This window comes from Bos indicus, chromosome 25, assembly GCF_029378745.1.
Source record: "Bos indicus isolate NIAB-ARS_2022 breed Sahiwal x Tharparkar chromosome 25, NIAB-ARS_B.indTharparkar_mat_pri_1.0, whole genome shotgun sequence".
Lineage (NCBI taxonomy): Eukaryota > Metazoa > Chordata > Mammalia > Artiodactyla > Bovidae > Bos > Bos indicus.
In genome coordinates this window covers 18,319,833-18,339,724 of record NC_091784.1, presented here as the reverse complement: position 1 = coordinate 18,339,724, position 19,892 = coordinate 18,319,833, and the positions used below count along the sequence as shown (strand labels likewise).

At 42.2% G+C, this 19,892-nt stretch overlaps 1 protein-coding gene across 4 annotated transcripts in view; it reads right to left on the bottom strand.

Moving 5' to 3' along the window:
• VPS35L (VPS35 endosomal protein sorting factor like) overlaps window positions 1–19,892 on the bottom strand; it is a 138,216-nt gene that overhangs the window by 27,547 nt on the left and 90,777 nt on the right. For all 4 annotated transcript variants that reach the window (XM_019987901.2, XM_019987899.2, XM_019987902.2 and 1 more), the window contains exons 23-26: window positions 18,621–18,684; window positions 16,084–16,182; window positions 14,448–14,525; window positions 13,506–13,620 (exon numbers count right to left, since the gene is read on the bottom strand). In XM_019987901.2, coding sequence (XP_019843460.1) covers window positions 13,506–13,620; window positions 14,448–14,525; window positions 16,084–16,182; window positions 18,621–18,684 — 356 coding nt within the window. The remainder of the gene's footprint in view (window positions 1–13,505; window positions 13,621–14,447; window positions 14,526–16,083; window positions 16,183–18,620; window positions 18,685–19,892) is intronic.

Below are 19,892 nucleotides of genomic sequence, written 5' to 3'. Positions count from 1 at the left end.
TGTGAGTTTTTCATGTATACAACATTATACCTCTATTTCTATATAACCTACAGCACATAGTAACACTTGACTCATTGTGGCTATTAAAAGTCAGAGAAGACAATTACAGATAAAATGGGTTAAAAAAAATTTTTAAAGACCTCTAGGAAAAGGAGAAATCAGATTCCAATTCATAAAGACTATTATTACCCTTGTTCCACTGGGGGAAGAAAAAGCATGTATTGGGTTGGCCAAAAGGTTCATTCAGGTTTTTCCATAAGATCTTACAGAAAAACCTGAACAGGCTTTTTGGCCAACCCAATATATGCACTGGCTTCGCCATGCTATGCCTTCCTCCATCTGAATCTTCTGAGGTTTCAAGGGATACCTAGATTTCTTTTCCATATTTCATCTTCAAAAAAAAAAAAAATTAAAACAAAGGAAAAAATAGACTCAGGCCTGGTTGATCTCACCCGAGTTCACTCTGTTTGAGATCCTTTTTCTTGAGGTGCTGACTGCTCTGCAGACAGGCATTCTGCTGCTGTTCCCTGCACAGTAACCAGCATGTCCTTCAAGCACTGCGGGGCACTGGTGGAGGAGAAACACAGCCACCATCCCAGCAGTCACAGTAAGAGGGACCGTGCTACTCTCAGAGACGGTGTTTTCCAAAACCGCTTGATCATAAGAATCCTTGTAAGAAAAAATCCCATAAGAATCCTTACAAGATCCTTGTAAGAAAAAAAAAAAATACAGCTCCCAGGCCCCCAAACAACCATCTGCAATCTGAGGGGAATGGAACATGGTAAAGCCATATTGCAAAATAATTTGGTGGCTCCTCCAGTTCTACATGGATGCTGCATATATACGGACACACACGTTACCATGTGAATGACTCTTGAAAATCATTATGCTAAATGAATGGAGCTAGTCATAAAAGATCTGCATTGTACGACTCTATATGAAATGACTGGAATGAGCAAATCCATCAAAACAAAAAGAAGACTGGTGGTTGGCAGAGTGGGGAATAACTGCTTAATGGATTTGGGGTTTTTGGGGAGATGGAAATGTTCTGGAATTAATGACCATGATCACAAAATTCCAAATATACTAAAAACTATTGAATTGTACACCTTAAGAGGATGGATTTTATGCTACATGAATCAATTCTCAATAAAGCTATTATTTAAAATACATATATGGGTTCCCAGGCTCCACCTTAAATGTATGATATTAAATCAGACCATCCAAGACAGAGACTCAGAAACCTAACTTAAAAAAAATATATTTATCTTTCAATAACTGACAGAGTCACGTAATTCTCCTCTCACTCCTGCCTCTGGCCATCCAGTTTCCCTTCTCAAAGGCAAAGACTGTTATCTGCTGCTTGGGTATGCTTCCAAGTATACAGAAACAAATACGTTTTCCTTTTATTTTTTCTTTCTTTCTTCCTCTTTTTACAGAGTTAACATACAGTAGACACCATTGTGCAACTCCTCACCCACTACTTAATAACAGTCTTGGAGATTAATCCTTCATCTATATAAAGCACATTTTTGTTCTCTTTTACAGCCAAAAAGTGGTATTTGGTCCATTTCCTTTTTTCCTCCATTTTTTTTTTAAAGAGATAAAAAGCACACAACATCAAATTTACCATCCTGATCATTTGATTCATCTTTTTTTTAAAGAAACAAGTTTCTCCAGTGAATTTTATGATTCAATGGGTTTGCAAAAAATCGTTCTAAATCCTTCAGCTAAATGCAGAATATGACTTTCTAACAGCAAATGGCACATTCTGAAAGGTTTAATCCGGAGACATTCTGCCAGAAGCAAATAGAAGTAGTAAGCAACAATGAAATTCAGCCAGGGCAGGCTACCTCCTTATTTCCCAGGGAGGCCTAGCATTGAACTTTTGATGATTTTCTGTTTGAAGTTACAAGTTCTTGTTTCCCAACCTGGGGAGTCAAAGGGTCTGCAGAATACCAAAGGAGGATGTTATTCTAGAACCCTCTACCAGGACGAGGAGAAATCAAACACACCCAAACACACAGCCACTGAAACTACAGAACGGTCACTAAAGTATCTGCCACTAGCAAACCCTGGGAGAAGCTGAAAATAAGGGCTCAGCTGAAGGCACTAGTAAACTGGGTATGTTGGGATTACCTGTATTACCCATGCTGCCTTGCTACTGAGAATAACTGAGTCAACGGTTCTCCATGCATGAAGGTTTCTTTACATCAATTTAGCTTGACTGGAGAAAAACTGAAAACAATTCAACCATACTGCTAAGTCACTTCAGTCGTGTCCGACTCTGTGCGATCCCATAGACAGCAGCCCACCAGGCTCCCCCATCCCTGGGATTCTCCAGGCAAGAACACTGGAGTGGGTTGTCATTTCCTTCTCCAGTGCATGAAAGTGAAAAGTGAAAGTGAAGTCGTTCAGTCGCGTCCGACTCTTAGCGACCCCATGGACTGCAGCCTACCAGGCTCCTCCTTCCGTGGGATTTTCCAGGCAAGAATACTGGAGTGGGGTGCCATTGCCTTCTCCATTCAACCATAAGTGACTAGTTAAAGAATTATTGCACTGCCACACTGTGGAAATGATATCATTAATAAAGAGAATAATACTTTGGTATGTTTTGAAGTATAATACATTATACCTATGATATATTAAAGAAAAATGTTATACAACTGTATATAGCGTGATACTATCTTTATAAGAAAAGAAGTATATATACACATGTATTTTTGTTGTTTTTGTGTTTAGTCGCTAAGTCATGTCCAATTCCTTGTGATCCCATGGACTACAGCCTGCCAGGCTCCTCTGCCCATGGGATTTCCCAGGCAAGAATACTGGAGTGGGTTGCCATTTCCATTTCCAAGATAATGCCAAACTACAAAGTGTTATCCAGGAGTGTTGGCTGACAGCGAAGAAAACCAGGATCTTTCATGTACTGCTAGGTTACTGTTTTGGAATTTTTATTTATAGATTTCCAAAAATAATTTTTCTTTAGCAAAGTCAATACAATTTTATTACAAAATTTTCAGTCACGGAAATGTACACGACAGAAGGGGCAGTGAGGTAGACAGGCAGGACGTCAAAGGGCGTTCTGAAGAGTAGCCCCTTCCTTCTTTACTAGAGCAGGGCACGCTGAGGATAGAGCTGGGGAAGGATCACTGTGGACTCTAGCACCCCTGTCACGCCCTGAGGGTCGCCCACCCCCTTCGTCTGCGTAAGGCCAGGCACTAGGCTGAGGGTAACACACAGGTTCCGGGGCCCCCAGGGCTCCGGGTGCTGCACTGCACTCCACAGTCAGTGATTCTCTGCTCTACAAAGGGAGTTAAAGCATGCTCACTAGACAGCTTCATTTCTTCTCAAGGCTTGAAAAGGCTTTGTTCACCCTATGCTTTGAGGCATCTTCCAGCTCCTGCAGAAACTAAGGGGCCAGCAGCCTCCCACACACATGCCCACCTGAGGAGCCCCACTGCTATCTGTTCTGTGCACTGAAGCTCTGCATAGGACTCTCTGAACAAGGTTTCAGGTTCTAAGAGAGGAACGTATAAGTCAATCAGAAAATGGTCAGAAAGTTTCAAAATGCTCAGTTAGGATGCAGGTTGCTCACTGTCTATAGGAGCAAAAAACTAGAAAGAGTTCAAATGTTTTTCAATAGGAGTTTGGGGGAAAAAAACGGAAGCGAGGTTTGGGGAAATAATGTATAGCCCACCCTGCTCTGCCAAAAAAAAGAAAGAAAGAAAAGAAATAGATACTGAATAATCATTACAAAGAATGGGGTGAATCTACATGTATGAACATGGTGGGCAGGAAGAAGGTGTGAGGACAGGGGCCAAAATTTATTGATCAGCAAAAAAAGCAAGTTGAAAAACACTGGGGAAGTCACATTCCCATTTCTAAGGTGGGGCTTGGTGGGACTGCATGTTTATATAAGAATATAGATAGATTAGAAGAGCATATAGGGAGAAGAATAGAGGAGAGAGGCAGAGAGTGTATGAGAATAAAAGGGCATTTTCAAATGGATATATAGAAGGAAAAAATCAAGACAAACATACAAACTGTAAACAGTGGACTTTTCAGAAGTGAGGAGAAAGAGTATAGTAACAAGTAACTTTTATCTGGGGGCTTTTTACTTTCTTTAAGATCTGCAATTCTATATTGTCAGAATTTTTTTCAAATGAGCATGGAATATTAAAATAAAAATCATTAAGATTTAAAATAAAGTACAGGCTGTCTATTTTTCAACAGGATACAGGACAGTCTCCTCAAACACATGTCATACATGATAAAACTCAAGTTTAACTGTGATCTCTGACAGTAAGTTCATCCTCTATGTCCTTGGCATTGTCAATACAGAATACGACTCAGTACCTGAGTCATAAGAGAGGATCAGGAAGTGATAATGCAGGCCACCTTCAGAGGTGGCGTTTTATTTTTTAAACAGTGCAGTGAGTCAGTGCTAATGGAAATCTTTACTACTTTTCAGGGTCATAAACTCCTAAACAAGTCCTCAGAGTAATCTACCCCATTCCATTCCCAGACCTTCAGCTATCATATGCCCTCCTGGACAACTCAGAAGGACAGCTGTCCTAATCCAGGGAATGTCAAGAAAGGAAACATCACGTTTCTTAAGGAAAAATGTCATGAGTGGTTGAAAGATTCCTGTGCCTTGAGTATACCTTATTAAAGCAGGGTTCAGGCTACAAGAACGGTTCACTCTCTCTCAAGTCCTATCAGCTCCGCTGCTGAACATTTTCACCAGTCTTCAGCATTTTCCGTCTCTGGATAAGTTTAGGTTTGGACTGGACAATATCTATATAGTGGAAACTACCGTATAAAATGCCACAACAGGGCATGGTCTACTCTCTCTCACTCTGTTATGGGACTAAATGTTTCTCCCCCACCAATTCATATGCTGAGATCCTAAACACTGAGGTGATGGTATCAGGAGGTAGGAACTTTGGGAGGTGATTAGGTCATGAGGGTGTCGCCCTCATGAATGGGATTAGTGCCCTTATAAAAGGACCCCAGAGAGTTCCTTCCTCCCTTCTGCCATGTGAGGACACAATGAGATCACAGTCTATGAATCAGGAAGTCCTCACTAGACAATGAATCAGTCATAGCCTGATCTTGGACTTCCAGTCTCCAGAGCTGTGAGCAACAAACGTTTGTTGATTAAGCCACCTGGTCCATGGTATTTTTGTTACAGCAGCCCAAACAGACTAAGGCAGTCTGCCATGAAGGTGTGCCACCACCAGGTGATAGGGGTGTCTTTGGCTAAAGCCTCATAGTCCAAATGGCCCAGTTATTATCCATAGGCAAGTTATTTATAGATATTCAATACCATTTATTACTAAACTATGTTTTTATAATAGAACTTGTCATTACAGGAATTAAGTTTGAGGATTTAAGGACCATTGCTTTGATGATACGTGTAAAGAGCAAAATTTAAAGAAATAATGAATGCCAAAGGACAATTTAATACCTTATACATGAAACTGTCAGTGGTAACACTTATGCATTAATTTACCCTTGACTTTGCCACCTGGTTTATGCAGAATGTCGACTCTTAATGTGAAAAGTCCACCCAGACACACAGATGACTTCTCAGTTTCGGCAGCACCATAGGAGGTGCCTGTAAGTTCTCTCTTCTTCTCCGATAGGCAAAGCCTCTCTCCGAGTCGAGCACACTCAGCCCATGTTTCACCTGACTCACATCTCTGGGTCCTGCAAGGGTAACACACTTTACTGCTGACCCTGCATGAGTTCACAGGAAGCTGTGAAGGTCTTTCTGTGGATATTAAGCTTGGGTTTCCCTAAGCAGAAAGGATTAGGCATTCCTTACCTTAATTCTGACTGTCTCCTAAATAAGTTATCTATTCAGTCTATACTCACTGGTCTCTAGTAACCACACACACCAAGGATTGTGGTTTCTCAATCCTTAGAAATAAAACACTGGATTAGGGGATTACCTGGTGGTCTAGTGGTTGAGAATCTGCCTTGCAATGCAGGGGACAGCAGTTCAATCCCTGATCCGTGAAGATCCCACATGCTGCCAAGAAACTAAGCCCATGTACAACAACTACTGAGCCTGCGCTCTAGAGCCCGAGAGCCACAGCTACTGAGCCCATGTGCTCAGCTACTAAAGCCCATGTTCCACCACAAGAGAAACCACTGCAATGAAAAGCCTGCATGCTCTGCAACTAGAGAAATCCCACATGCAGCAAAGACCTAGTGCAGCCACAAATAAATAAATACTTAAAAAAACCAACAGAAAAACCCCACCAGATTATGTTTAGAGGAACCAACCTAACTATAGAGAAACACAGTGGTGGAAAGAGCACTTGAAGTCACTTATTAGCTAGGTGCTCCTGGGCAAGTCATTGCACACCTCTGAGCTTCAGTTTCCTCTTTTGTAAAAAGATCAGCCACCCAGCTAATAACATGTATTGAATAAAACTAAACTGCTTTGCTTGGAATTCAGTTCTCTCAACAACTAGTCTTCCTAACTTGACCTTCCACTTAGTCCTTCCAGAAGCACCATTTTTCCAGCCTCTAGGCCTCTGCTCTTGCTGTTGCCTAGGCCAGAATGCCCTCCTCCCACCCCCTTGCCTCACTTCAACATCTACAGATCCCCCTTACCTTCCAGACTTTTCAATGCCAACTCTTTTTTTTTTTTTAATTCCTCTTCCAAGTCAAGGGTCATTTCTAAAATTCCCTGGTACATGTTATGAACATCTTGCATGACACTCATCACGTGCTGCAATAACTGTAAACAGACCCACTCTCCCCTGTGAGCATGAAGTCTCTTTAAATGAATTCCTGTTTTAGCACAACGCTTGGCACAGTGGTTTGCATGTGAAAAATGGCCAAGAACTACTAGCAGGAGGAACCAAATCACAGGCATTTACAATTGTAAGGAGCTGAGTGAACTTAAGGGGTGGGGGGCACACCCTAGTCTTTTCTGTGGGTTCCATTCCAGCCCTTACCTCCCCTAAGGTGGATGGATCATGTGCATTCAGACAAACTTCATGCCATCTGCCCACCTGTGAACTGTTACAGCAAAATTAACCTACTTCATCCATAATCACCAGAGTGGCCTTAAGTTAGAGAAAAGAGTCACATCAAACACGTTCTTCAGAAGATGGTTTGTCAACAGAACAAATAAATATGACCTTAAGCATAAACTCCAAAGACTTGTTAAGTGGATAGAGATCATTTTTCTCCATTACAAGCCACTCCTTACTCTCCAAAAGGCAGAAATACAAAATTATCTTCTCGTCCATTCTACTGCCCTGGTTTCCTCCATCAGTAGTTACAATTCACAGTAGCCAGTGGGCTGCATAACAGCTGGCTTTAGCCTCTCCTCTGTGCATCCCCATGTTCCTCATGGACCAAACCAGCACAATGGCTGCATTCAACATGTCTATGAGCTTCGACATATGTTTGAGCTTACCTTGTTTTCTTTTTTCTATGAATAGGAAAATGAATTATTTAAAACCTACCAAGAGGACTTTGATGAAACTCTTCTGAACAACAGGGTTGCTTAAGAGTTAGGTCCATACCATAAAAGGTTTGGTACCATTTTACATTCATCAATACTGTAAAGAGTTATCAACCAGTATTACCACGTGGTGTCATTCATTCCTTCATCATTTACTGAGTGCCCATGTAGTAGGCAATGTGCCAGGAGCCAGGCACAGCACAGGGAATAAGGAAGATGAGACCTCGTGGAGCTGACACTCTTCAGGGGAGGGAAGCGTACAATTCTTTACATATTTATTTGTTAAATAACAACAGTAATAAGTGCAATGAGGGAAAGTGCATAGTGTGAGGATAGTATGTCTTACAGAAGAATCTGACCTAACTTTGTTTGGGGCTTTTGCTTAAGACATGGTTTGTGAGCACAGCTCTCCAAGATGAAGATGTAAAAAAATTAGTAAAACAAAGTTAGATTTTTAAGGGCGGATGCATTGAGAGGAGGAAAGAAATAGGTAGAATCTAAAAAAGAAAGCAAATGAACAAACATGAAATGGAAATAAAGTAAGATACAGAGAACAAACAAGTGGTTGCCAGACAGGAGTGTGGAGAGGGGAAGAGAGAAATTAGGGGAGGGAGATAAAGAGGTACAATCTTTCAGCTGCAAAGTAAATGAGTCAAGGGTATGAAACACACAGTGTAGGGAATATGGCAAATTACGATGTAGTACCTGTGTATGGCAAGTTAGGAAATCAACCCTGAGTATTCATTGGAAGGACTGAAGCTGAAGCTCCAATACTATGGCCACCTGATGCAAAGTGCTGAATCATTGGAAAAGACACTGATGCTGGACAAGAATGAGGGCAGGAGGAGAAGGGGGCGACAGAGGATGAGATGGTTAGATGGCACCACTGACTCAGTGGACATGAGTTTGAGCAAACTCAGGGAGATAGTGAAGGACAGGGAAGCCTGACGTGCTACAGTTTATGGGGTCAAAGAGAGTCAGACATGACTTGGTGACTGAACGACATGCTGTGTTGTAGGTCAATTATAGTTTAAAAAAAACAAAAACAAAAATACTCCTAGAAAAGTAGGTCAGCTTTGGGGTGACCAGAAGTGAGGGATGGGGGGAGGAGGAACTGGATGAAGGCAGTCAAAAGGAATAAACGTCCAGTTATAAGGTAAGTACTACGTATGTACTGTACAACATGATAAATATAATTAACACTGCTGTACGTTATATATGAAAGTTGTTAAGAGAGTAAATTTTAAGAGTTCTCATCACAAAGAAAAAATACTTTTAAAAGTTTCTTTAATTTTGTACTTATATGAGCTGACGGGTGTTCACTAAACTTACTGTGGTAAGCAGTTCATGCTGTATTTAAGTCAAATCATTATGCTGTACACCTTAAACTTACACAGTGCTGTATGTCAATCGTATCTCAAAAAAAAAAAAACTGGAAGGAAAAAATGTTTTCAAACAAAGGAGGGGGAGAGAATTCTATAGGAGGGAAAAAGCATTATTATTAACGATAAGAACACAAATCATTCTTTTCACCACTATTTCGCTCTAACTGTTCTCACTATAAGTTTCATCTTTGGAGGAACTGCAGATTTGTTATTTTCAGGATAATTCAGCAGGTCAGTCTTGAAATGAACAGCTTTCCTGCAGATTTCTCAAGCTTCTGAGTATGAGAACTGGCTTTCAGAATTCTGGAGCTGCAGAGCTGCACTGTATGCAGTTAGCACCTAAACCCCACAGCATACTCTCATCTTGTGAGGGATGGTTACACTAAGTTAATCTTTCTGAACCACCACCATGTGCCAGTGGACCGAGTGCCCAAGCACTTTCTCTCAGTTAATCTACACAGGGACTTCCCTGGTGGTGCAGCGGTTAAGACTTTGTGCTCCCAATGCAGGAGGCCTGGATTCAAACCCTAGGAAAGGAAGATTGGCCCGCCCCCACCCCACCCCTGGCCCCATGCCTCAATTAAAGATCCCAGGTGCTGTAACGGAGACAAAAGATCCTGCATGCCACAAGTAAGACCTGGCACAGCCAAATAAATCAACTAAATAATTTTTTTTTTTTTTTTAATTAAGAGTCTGACTGCTATGCAGGGGACATGGGTTGGATCTCTGGTCCAGAAAGATTCCACATGCAATGGGGCAACTGAACCCATACACCACAACCACTGAAGCCCTCGCACCTACACCCCTGCTCTGCAACAGGAGAAGCCACCGCAGTGAGATGCATGCACACTGCAACTAGAGAGTAGCTCCTGACAGCTGCAGCTAGAGAGAAGCCCTTGCACAGCAAGGAAAACCAAGTACAGCCAAGAATTAAAAAAAGAAAGTCCAACACAGGAACCACCGCCATCATCTCCACTTTACAGATGGAGAAACCGAGGCACCATCCAGCCAATCAGTCCAAAGCATACAACTCATAAGCAGCAGAATCAGGACTGGGACCAGCACACTCAGGAGGTTTGAAACTCACCAGTCATTAGGGCCTCATCCCTAATACATCATATGATCCCACACATCCCCTCTTTTGCTCAGGCCGGCTCCTCTACCTGAACGCTAACTATTCCTTCTTCCTTTCCCCACAGTCCTTCCCTGATAAACAAATGCTCTTCTCTCAAGACCCACTTTTAACATCTGTTGTTGTTGTTTAGTCGTTGTGTCCGACTCTTGCGACCCCATGGACTGTAGCCCACCAGGCTTCTCTATCCAAGGGATCTTCCAGGCAAGAATACTGGAGCAGGTTGCCATTTCCTTCTCCAGAGGATCTTCCCGACCCAGGGATCAAACCCGTGGCTCCTGCATTGGCAGGTGGATCCTTTACCACTGAGCCACCAGGGAAGCCACCTTTAACAATAATACTTTCATTATAAAACATCCTCCTTTCTGAGGTGAGGAACTGTAAAGATAAAGGAACCAAGATAGACAGAAAAGAATTCACTCTTGCTGTGGCTTGGTGATAACCTTCCAGAAAGAATCACTGACTAACAAGGACAAGGAGCTAGCCCCAGTGACAGTGAACAGGCATCTCTGGGTCAGAAGATGTGACTGACAACTGATTTGCAAGTCCTTCATTTCTCCTAAAGATCTGGGAGCAATGGATGGTCCTAGACCAACCCCCTGCATGATCCAGCCTACATGCTGAATCAATGTGTCCAAAGGACCAGAACGGGCCTCCCTGTAATAAGCCTTCATCAGCACTCCACGCTGGCTTGGCTCAGGGTTCAACTGGAGTTTACTTGTTGGGCTGAGCCAGCCCTGGCAAAGCTGCAGCTGATAAAGAAGGTACAGCAGAGGCTGGATCAAGGGAGGCCAGAAAATGAATAAGGGGGAGGGGATGTTTTATAACCAGCTGGGGTGGGGGGGATGTTTTATAACCAGCTGGGGTGGGGGGGATGTTTAAGGAGGCAAACAAACCCAATCAGCCCACTTCCACAAGCTTCACTTAATTTATATTTAGCTTTCCCCTTCTCAGTAATTGAATATATTATTTATTTTGGCCAGCAACTGCCACATGTGGCTTTCAGAACAACAACAATAAGCTTTTAAGGTTTAGCATCACAGCATTTAGAGACTTGAGCAAAATCATTGGATAAATTATTAAGCATGAAGTGGACACTGAATTCCTGCCCCCCACCTTGTAGCAGTTTAAAGTGCAGGGGAGGCAGAGGAGGAGGCCAGAGCTCTAACACAGGGGCGCTGAGTTTGTTTGGGATCTGTAACATTCAAGACGTGGCCCTGAGCTTATCAAGCTGGGAGAAGATCTAGGCTTCTGGGGCCTCCACATGCAGCTCACAGCTCTGGCATCTCCAGCTCACAACTCATTCCTAATGCTACAGGTGACATCAAACTCAGGGGTCCCCCACACAGGGGTCCCCACACACTATTCTTGACCTTTCTAAGAGGGCATCAGTTCATAAGATTTAAACTTTCCTAACATCATGGCATCCAGTCCCATCATTTCATGGGAAATAAATGGGGAAACAGTGGAAACAGTGTCAGACTTTATTTTGGGGGGCTCCAAAATCACTGCAGATGGTGACTGCAGCCATGAAATTAAAAGACGCTTACTCCTTGGAAGGAAAGTTATGACCAACCTAGATAGCATATTCAACAGCAGAGACATTACTTTGCCAACAAACGTCTGTCTAGTCAAGGCTATGGTTTTCCAGTGGTCATGTGTGAATGTGAGAGTTGGACAGTAAAGAAAGCTGAGCGCCGAAGAATTGATGCTTTTGAACTGTGGTGTTGGAGAAGACTCTTGAGAGTCCCTTGGACTGCAAGGACATCCAACCAGTCCATTCTGAAGGAGATCAGCCTTGGGATTTCTTTGGAAGGAATGATGCTAAAGCTGAAAGTCCAGTACTTTGGCCACCTCATGCGAAGAGTTGACTCATTGGAAAAGGCTCTGATGCTGGGATGGATTGGGGGCAGGAGGAGAAGGGGAAGACAGAGGATGAGATGGCTGGATGGCGTCACTGACTCAATGGACGTGAGTCTAAGTGAACTCCAGGAGTTGGTGATGGACAGGGAGGCCTGGCGTGCTGCGATTCATGGGGTTGCAAAGAGTCGGACATGACTGAGCAACTGAACTGAACTGAACATCAATTTAATCTAATTAATTAATTTAATCTAACCTTCATTTTGCACATCACTGGGTTATTGGCAGAAGCTGTTAATTTTCGTTTTGTTTCCTGAAAACCCATCATCCTTACCAAAGCAGGCATTAGGAATAAGTTCCGCATCTGCTGACGAGTAATAAGGACATACCGGCTCTTGTGGGATTTGCAGTCCTCGTGGAGGAAGGGAGTGTCCAGACAATAAGAAAACAAATACACATAGTAAGAATGGGATTTGCAGTCCTCGTTGGGGAAGGGAGCGTCCAGACAATAAGCAAACAGATACACACAGTAAGAAAGCATCAGATGACAGCAAGTGCAATGACGACATGAGGAGGATGGTACGGAGTATGATTGGGAAGGTGGGGTTACTTTAGAGAGGGTGGACAGGAAAGGACACCAAAAGAGGCGAGGCTTCGCATCTCATCTCTGGCCCAGTAATCTTAGAAAATACAAATATCTGGGAGGATGATCATTCTAGAAAGAGGGAACAGCAAGGGCAAAGGCTCTGAACTGGTAGATGGCTTAGTATGTTCAAAGGACAGAAAAAAAGCCAGTGCAGCTAAGGCATGGTTTGAGCTAAGGACAGAAGGCAGCTGCTAGATACAGCAGATCACGTGGGGACTTCAGGCCAGGTGTCTGGTGTCTTTGTCTGGTGTCTTTGGTTTGATCCCAAAGGTGCTGAGTGGCTACTGGAACACCCAGGAGTTGAGAATAAAACCAAGCAGAGTCTGAAAAGGTTTTTAGACAGCAATCATGTTTGAAGACTTTGGTGACACTGAGGGTCCGATGGGAAGGACCCAGCTGCCATGAACCCTAACCCTCCACCAGCACACCCTTCACTGGCATCCTTCCCTCCCTCATCTCACCTCACCTCACCCTCCTGACACTTCTTAGATTCACCTCCCAAATAAACCGCTCACACAATCCTGGTTCCAGGACAGCTCTGTACATCTTACAGAAACAGGTTTTAGGCAGAATTTTTATCCCTAACAGCAAACTATAGAGAGTATTCATTCCATACTGCTTAGATGCTACTCCTGTATCTCTGGAATTTCAAACTCTGACAACAATAAATAATCTTGAATCTGCTGTGAATGAACAGGCCTAAGTTCTAAAACTCTCTAGGGATGTCTGAGCCACCTGACCTGACATGCCTGAGACAGATGTAGGAAGGTCCTTACAGGAAATAACCCAGGCTCTGTAATCTGTCTGACTCTATAAATGTGTATGTGTCCGAGGTGCTTCCTACTAAAGAAAAAATTCATCACTTATTGATCACTTTTTCTTTTCTTTCCTCCTTAAAGGAAGCTCTCTGCACACATTCACACACTGCTGAGTCAGCTTTCCTAAGGAGCCAGGGAGAGTCTGAGAGAAGAGAGTGAGTGACGGGCTCACCTTGGGAGAGGCACTGGTTGGCCAGAGCCACCTGACCAGAATGCAGGTAGAGATTGAGGCGGGTGAAGATCCCCACCAGGGAGGGAATGGTAATGAAGCAGTAGGCAACGCAGGCCTAGAAGAAAGGGGACGAACAGCAGGTTAGGCGGCAATGCCATCACAGTGGATTAATATTCTCATTTTCATCCATCATATATTTTCAAGTAAAAACACTTAATTCATCTCCCCATTATGAACCCCAATTTCTCCCCCTTGCCTCTGCTGTATTTCCCTTTTGGGGAGGAACAGGAGGTGCAACCAAGGACAGTAATGGTGTACAAAAATAAATCTTCATCTGTCATCACAGGAAGTGAATAGATAACACCTAATATTGATCATTTAAAGAAGCAGTTGTTAAAACCAAAATTTAAAACCATTTTTAAAACCAATTAAAAATGAATTAATTGGTAATTTGAAGAAGAAACTGCTAAAAAGAGACTGTGAGGAGAGAGGTATATGGTGAGAAAGGGCAAGGCTGGGAAGCTTATTTTCACTATAATTTTTTCAGTATGATTTTATTTTTAAAGCATGGATATGTATTGTTTTGATAAAATTTTGAGCAGCTTACTCAAGAAACAAATTTCTTCCAAAGCTGGGAACTTGACAAGAGGAAAAAAAGTCCTAGGCTTCCCAGTTACTGGCATGAGCCAGATATAATTCAGCTGGCATACAAAAATGCAAATCCATCTCAACCACCTCCCCTAATGCATATCAAAATTCAGACTCCTTTGATTGTTTCTTTTGAAAACATTAAGAAAATCGGTCAGTCCATGAATATATAAGGAAAAATCTGGAAAATCAATATTAAATCACCCTTAATCTTTTTCTGGGAGGAACAATTCAGAAACTTGTGTAAGAAACAGCCCACTGGAGTTCAAAGTAAATCTTATCTTTGAAACATACCCGGACAAATGCAGCAGTCTTTCTAGAATGATTTCCCTTCATTACTTTCCTTGTTTCCATTGCCAACCGGTTCACACTCTAGATTAAAAAGTAAAACAGAAATGGGAATGAAATGATGGTTAATTCAGATTAAACATCTTCCAAAGAGATTTGAACGCTGACTGTATACAAGTTAATGAGAATAAGCTAACCAGAACCCAGACTGGTTCCGGAACCAAAACTGGTGAGCACCAAACCCTGAAATGGCAAAGGGGCCATCAGGCCAGAATCAATCTCAGCTTGAGCAAACATCTCCAAGGGGCACTCACTGAGTTAAGTCATGCCTATCAACCAGCATGATAAATGACCATTTTCTGGCTTAATGAATAGCCAGGGTTCACTTATTCCATTTCCAGAAATCCCACACACTAAGTAAGCTTAAGATCTTAGAGATCTTAAGAGATACCTCCAAACCTGAAGATAAACCATACAAAATACCTCTGCCACACTGACGCTAACCGTAAGAAAGTAACAGCAGCCACGTTATCACTTATAGCACAGCAGGTGCCCTTCTAGGTGCTGTACATTCTTAAGCTCATTTACTCCTCATGACTTTACAGGCTGAGTACTATTAACTCCCCTGACTTACAAGTCTCTACATTTAGGTCTTAAGTTTACTAATGCTACAAAATCTGATAATCAGCAAACAAATATATTAAAAAGTCATTTTCCTTAAATTTACATGAAGCAACTCAAGAGCCTTGGGGAATCTTTTCACAACAATTAAAAGTTTGGACCTATGGTTCCCAAAATGTGTACCATGTCACCCCAGGGTGTTACAGGAAAATCAGAGGGGCATCCCACGTTTTGGACAACCACAGAAGGACTCAACTGTTGAACACTATGCAAAGCTCTTGTGTACGGTAGCTCACAGACATGGTATCTTCCTTGCAGTGATGGCATATCTTTGCAAAACTGGGTTTTTAGCAACTGCTATGACAAAAAGTACTGTGCAAACATTAATGTAGGGGGAAAAAAATCTATCTGGAACAGGAAATTGGGTAGTGGTGTCCCATCTGATTTCAAGGTTTGAGAAGTCAAGCAATGCCTAGAGGTACATATACTTCATTAGTAAGTAATTATGATGATTTTAAACGGAATGCAAATATATACTATTTTTCTTTCAATTTACATCAAGTATTGGTTCAGAGAGCAAGCTGTTAGAGCACAAATTCTTAAGTTGCTTGAACCTAATTTCTTAGTAAACAGAATTGTTCTCTTCCTTTTTGCCTAAGGGCATCCTGAAAAGTTACTGCAAGGCACTGTGAACCAAGAAAACTGGGACTCTGGTTAGGCAACACGGAATTCCAACTAGATTAATTTCTGTAACTAAATAATCACTACAACTCACTCAGCTCTTTGCTGTTGACATGCAGGAGTGAGAATATGCAAATTTCAGAGAAAAAGAGGCCAATGAAACCACTCTAAGGCTCAAGCAAAGTTGTAGATTTTATTAACCTTTGAGAAAACATCTTTCATGCCTTGGGAACAGAAGCAATATGGGGCCAGAAGAATCTCAGATTAAAACTGGTGTGTGGCCTATCAATGATCAATAAACATGTATTGAGAGAATAAATGAATGAGTGAAAATCCTTACGTGAATCAACTGCACAAGAACAGGTTCCAGATTGCAAAACATTGACCTGGCCTCAACATAAAAACTCAGCTGTTGTTCAAAATCACGGCCAAAGGATACCTAGAATCAAGGAATAAGAAGTGACAATGTTATCTCTAGGCAGCTGTAAGCACACAATTGGAAAAGTTCCTCTGGAGTTTTGTGGGGACAGGGGAGGTGCTGCGATGACAAGACACCAAAAATTCCACAGATATAGATAGGTGGTATCTCAAGGGTATGTAAGCAAACACACATCTGTGAACTGGAAATACAACTCTAACCACATGTTACATTACCTTACCCAGCATACAGCGGAAATGTTACTACTACCACCTCATCTTCATGACATGGCCATTGGAGCAGAACATAAAAAGACCAAAGGGTATAAAACAGAATCTCAAAATGCAAAGAGGATTTCCTAGGCTAGAAGGAAACCACTGGAAAGGAAATTGTGGCATTTTGGGTGTCAGCTGCAGCCTTTTCACATAGATTTGGCGACTGGGAGTCATTTGTCAGAGGGATTCTCTAATAAGGGCCACACATTTCTGCTTCATGATGGGGATTCCAACCTTTAGCAGCTCACTGGTGGCTGCTGGAGCCATTGATGGATGTTAATCCACCATTAAAAACTTCTTCTTCTCCTATTTCTTCAAATTTATGAACAGCTGGTTGGAAGGACAAACTTTACTGCTACAACAATCATTTTTGTCCAGAAGAGGTTTAAAGTCATAATTTCCACTACAGCTATCAAGTTTCACATCTTATTTTCTCATATTCTTTCCCATTAAAACTTGTTGGTTTTCAGACAAACCCATAAAAGGATAAATATCACAAGAGCAGCATATAAATTAAGGGAACAAGAGAGGCACCTAGTATCAATCATAGGTACATTTCCTAACATGGGAATTAAAAGGCTTATCCTGAATTTTCATCAAAATTGGTATTTTACCATAGTTAAATCAACCTCTGTAACTGAATGAGTCACGTTTTTCAAGGTGATTTTCAAAGTGACCTACTTATTTTCATCTCAGTCAGCTTTTGTCTTGACATTTCTAACAGGAGATACTGGCTGAAGTGGGTATTTTAGTTTCGTGCACCAAGATTTAAGGCAAAGGTTGTTCTGGCTAGGATGGAAAGGTGGTTGTTCCTGATGAAACCTGCAACAATGCTGCCCACTTCGCTCGTCCCTCCCCAGTGTCCCTGTGGACTCTTCCCAGCCGGAGGTGGGTCTGCTTTCCCTCCCCTCCAGACAGCTGGCCCTGGGACTTGCTCTGACTAACAGAATGAAGCAGGAGGCAGCACTGGTCACTGTGTGATTTTTAAACCTCCAAAGGCCCGGCAGCTTCTGATTCTGCCCTCACCAGGCAAAAGCCCAGACGTGAGCAAATGTTGAGAGAATGGTGGAGAGAAAGAGGTCCCATGACTGAGAAATGAGCTGCCCCAGTCAACAGCCAGCACTAAGACCCCAAACACATGCTCAAGACTGTCCTGGATCCTCCAGCCCCAGTTCTGCCACACTTCTGACATCACAAGGAGAGGCCTGGTTACCCAGTCAACCCAAAGACTTGTAAGAATAAAACATTGTCATGTTAAGCCACTAAGTCTGGGATGAGTTGTCGTGTAGCGCTGAGTAACGAGGATGAATGGAGAGTGGACACCTGACATTTCACCCTCACCCACTCCCCAAATCGTTTTCAGCAGCATCTGAAGAGCAGCACATCAGGTGCTTCAGGAAGCCCCTTCTCCACGGGTCCCCCAGTAGCCTACAGCTTAGAATTCTGGGCTCTCACTTTCGTGGCCCAGGTTCAATCCCGGGTCAGGGAACTGAGGATTCTGCAAGCCATATGGCACAGCCAAAAAATGTAACAATAATTTAAAAAATACAAATGAAAGAATTTAAATTGGCTTCACTGAAAAAAGAAAAAGAGGAGGCCTCTTCTCCCACTCTGGGTCCCCATGGTTTGGCCGCCCAGGGGAGCCTGTCTCCCTGGCCTGGCCGGTGTGTTCCTTCCTTCTCACAGCAGCAATCTGCTCAGGGACGAGCCAGTGGCCCAAATTACTCCAAAGACTCAGCCCTAGAACTTCTGCTGGAGCTCTTCCTGCTGCACTGCAGAACTGGAAGGAATGGAAACCCGGGGCTCTCGTGGGGAGCAAGCCTGCCTGGGAGGGATGCCAGGAGAGAAGAGCCATGAGCCAAAGACACACACAGCAGTTCTTGATGACACTACGGAGACCCCAAGTCCAGCTGCTCCTTCCGAGAGGTCCACCCCTGGACTTTATGTCACATCAGCCAGTCCCCCTCCCACCGTCCCCTTTTTATTTTTTCCTTAAGCCAGTTTGTCTTGGCTCTTCTTGCCCCCAGGGGAGTGCTGGCTAATATAAGTTGTTTTCTAATTTCATCTTATCTCCATAAAAATGAAAAGCACCAGGGAACATAATGTTAACTGCTTTCACCAGAGGAAGGATAAACAATTACATCACATTTCTAAGTACACTGAAACTTCTTCCCCAATACTTACCATTTTTATAAATCCATTAATCAAATATGCCAGCATTCTTTTCTCATCTTCAAGAGTGAGTGCACTAAAATCAATAATTGTACATAATTGACATTGAGGTAATAAAGTTTCCAAAGGAAAAAATAAATGAGAAATAAGTAATTTAACAGGTAAGAACATTCTGCATTTTCTAGATTTAAAAAACTTCCATATTTGTGTTTCTTTTGATGAAAATATGTAACCTAAATTAACATAATTTAAATGTGTTCCTCATCTCTCTTAGAGACACTGTTCTCAAGATATATTCATTAATAGCAAAAGAGAAGGTAATTCTCCCTTCTTTGGAATTTGGATAGCAAAGTTCAACTTCAAATTTTGTATTCCAGAGAACTTTCATTCAACAGTTTACTATAAAAAGGTTTAAATGTAGCAAAGTTGAAAATTATATAGTCAACACCAATACACCCTACTATTATCTTATCATTTTATAATATTTGCTTTATCACATAACTCTCCATTCCACCCTCCACTCATCAATCTACCTTATTCTGGAAATATAGCTTAAAGTAAACCACAGATCTCAGCTGCTTCGGTTTGATAGCAAAGTTAGTATAAATATAAATGAGAAAATGTCAAGTCCTTATAGTTTTGATAATATATGTGAAGGTTTATAAATGGTTTCCCAAATTTATTTTTTTTTTAATTTAAGAGTCAAAGACAAAGGTTCTTGTTCTAAAACAAGTCTGTATTGGCAAAATCAGCATTCTGTCCTCCAATATGCAACGTCCCCTTCATTCTTTGAGACTACATTTCCCAAAGCTCCTTTGAGGCTACAAGAAGCCACATGACACTTCCGGCCAATGGGATGCGAATGCAAGTGATGTACAAAGCCTCCCAAACCGTGTCCCTAAAAGGAAGCTGCTGTCCTCTGATGCCTGCAGGCTGCACCATGAATGTGGCTGAGGTGCCATCTCTACCAGGAAGACAAGAACAACACCCTAGAGGGACAGGAGAGCTGGAGGACAAGAAACCTGGGCTCCTGGATGATGTTCCAGAGCAGAGCTACCCTACCCTGACCTTCTGGCTCCACTTCTCACAAGAGAAATACATCTGCTATTTTATTTAGGCCAAAAACACATGTCCTACTAATACAAGTACTTTCCTAAATGTCTTTTGGGTTTTTACGTATTTTTGTGCAACAAAAGTCTAGCAGTTCTACTTATTATGAAAACTCTTGATATTTTGATTTTGATAACTAACGAAGTTGAAAGCACAAGTCATGAAAATAAAGAT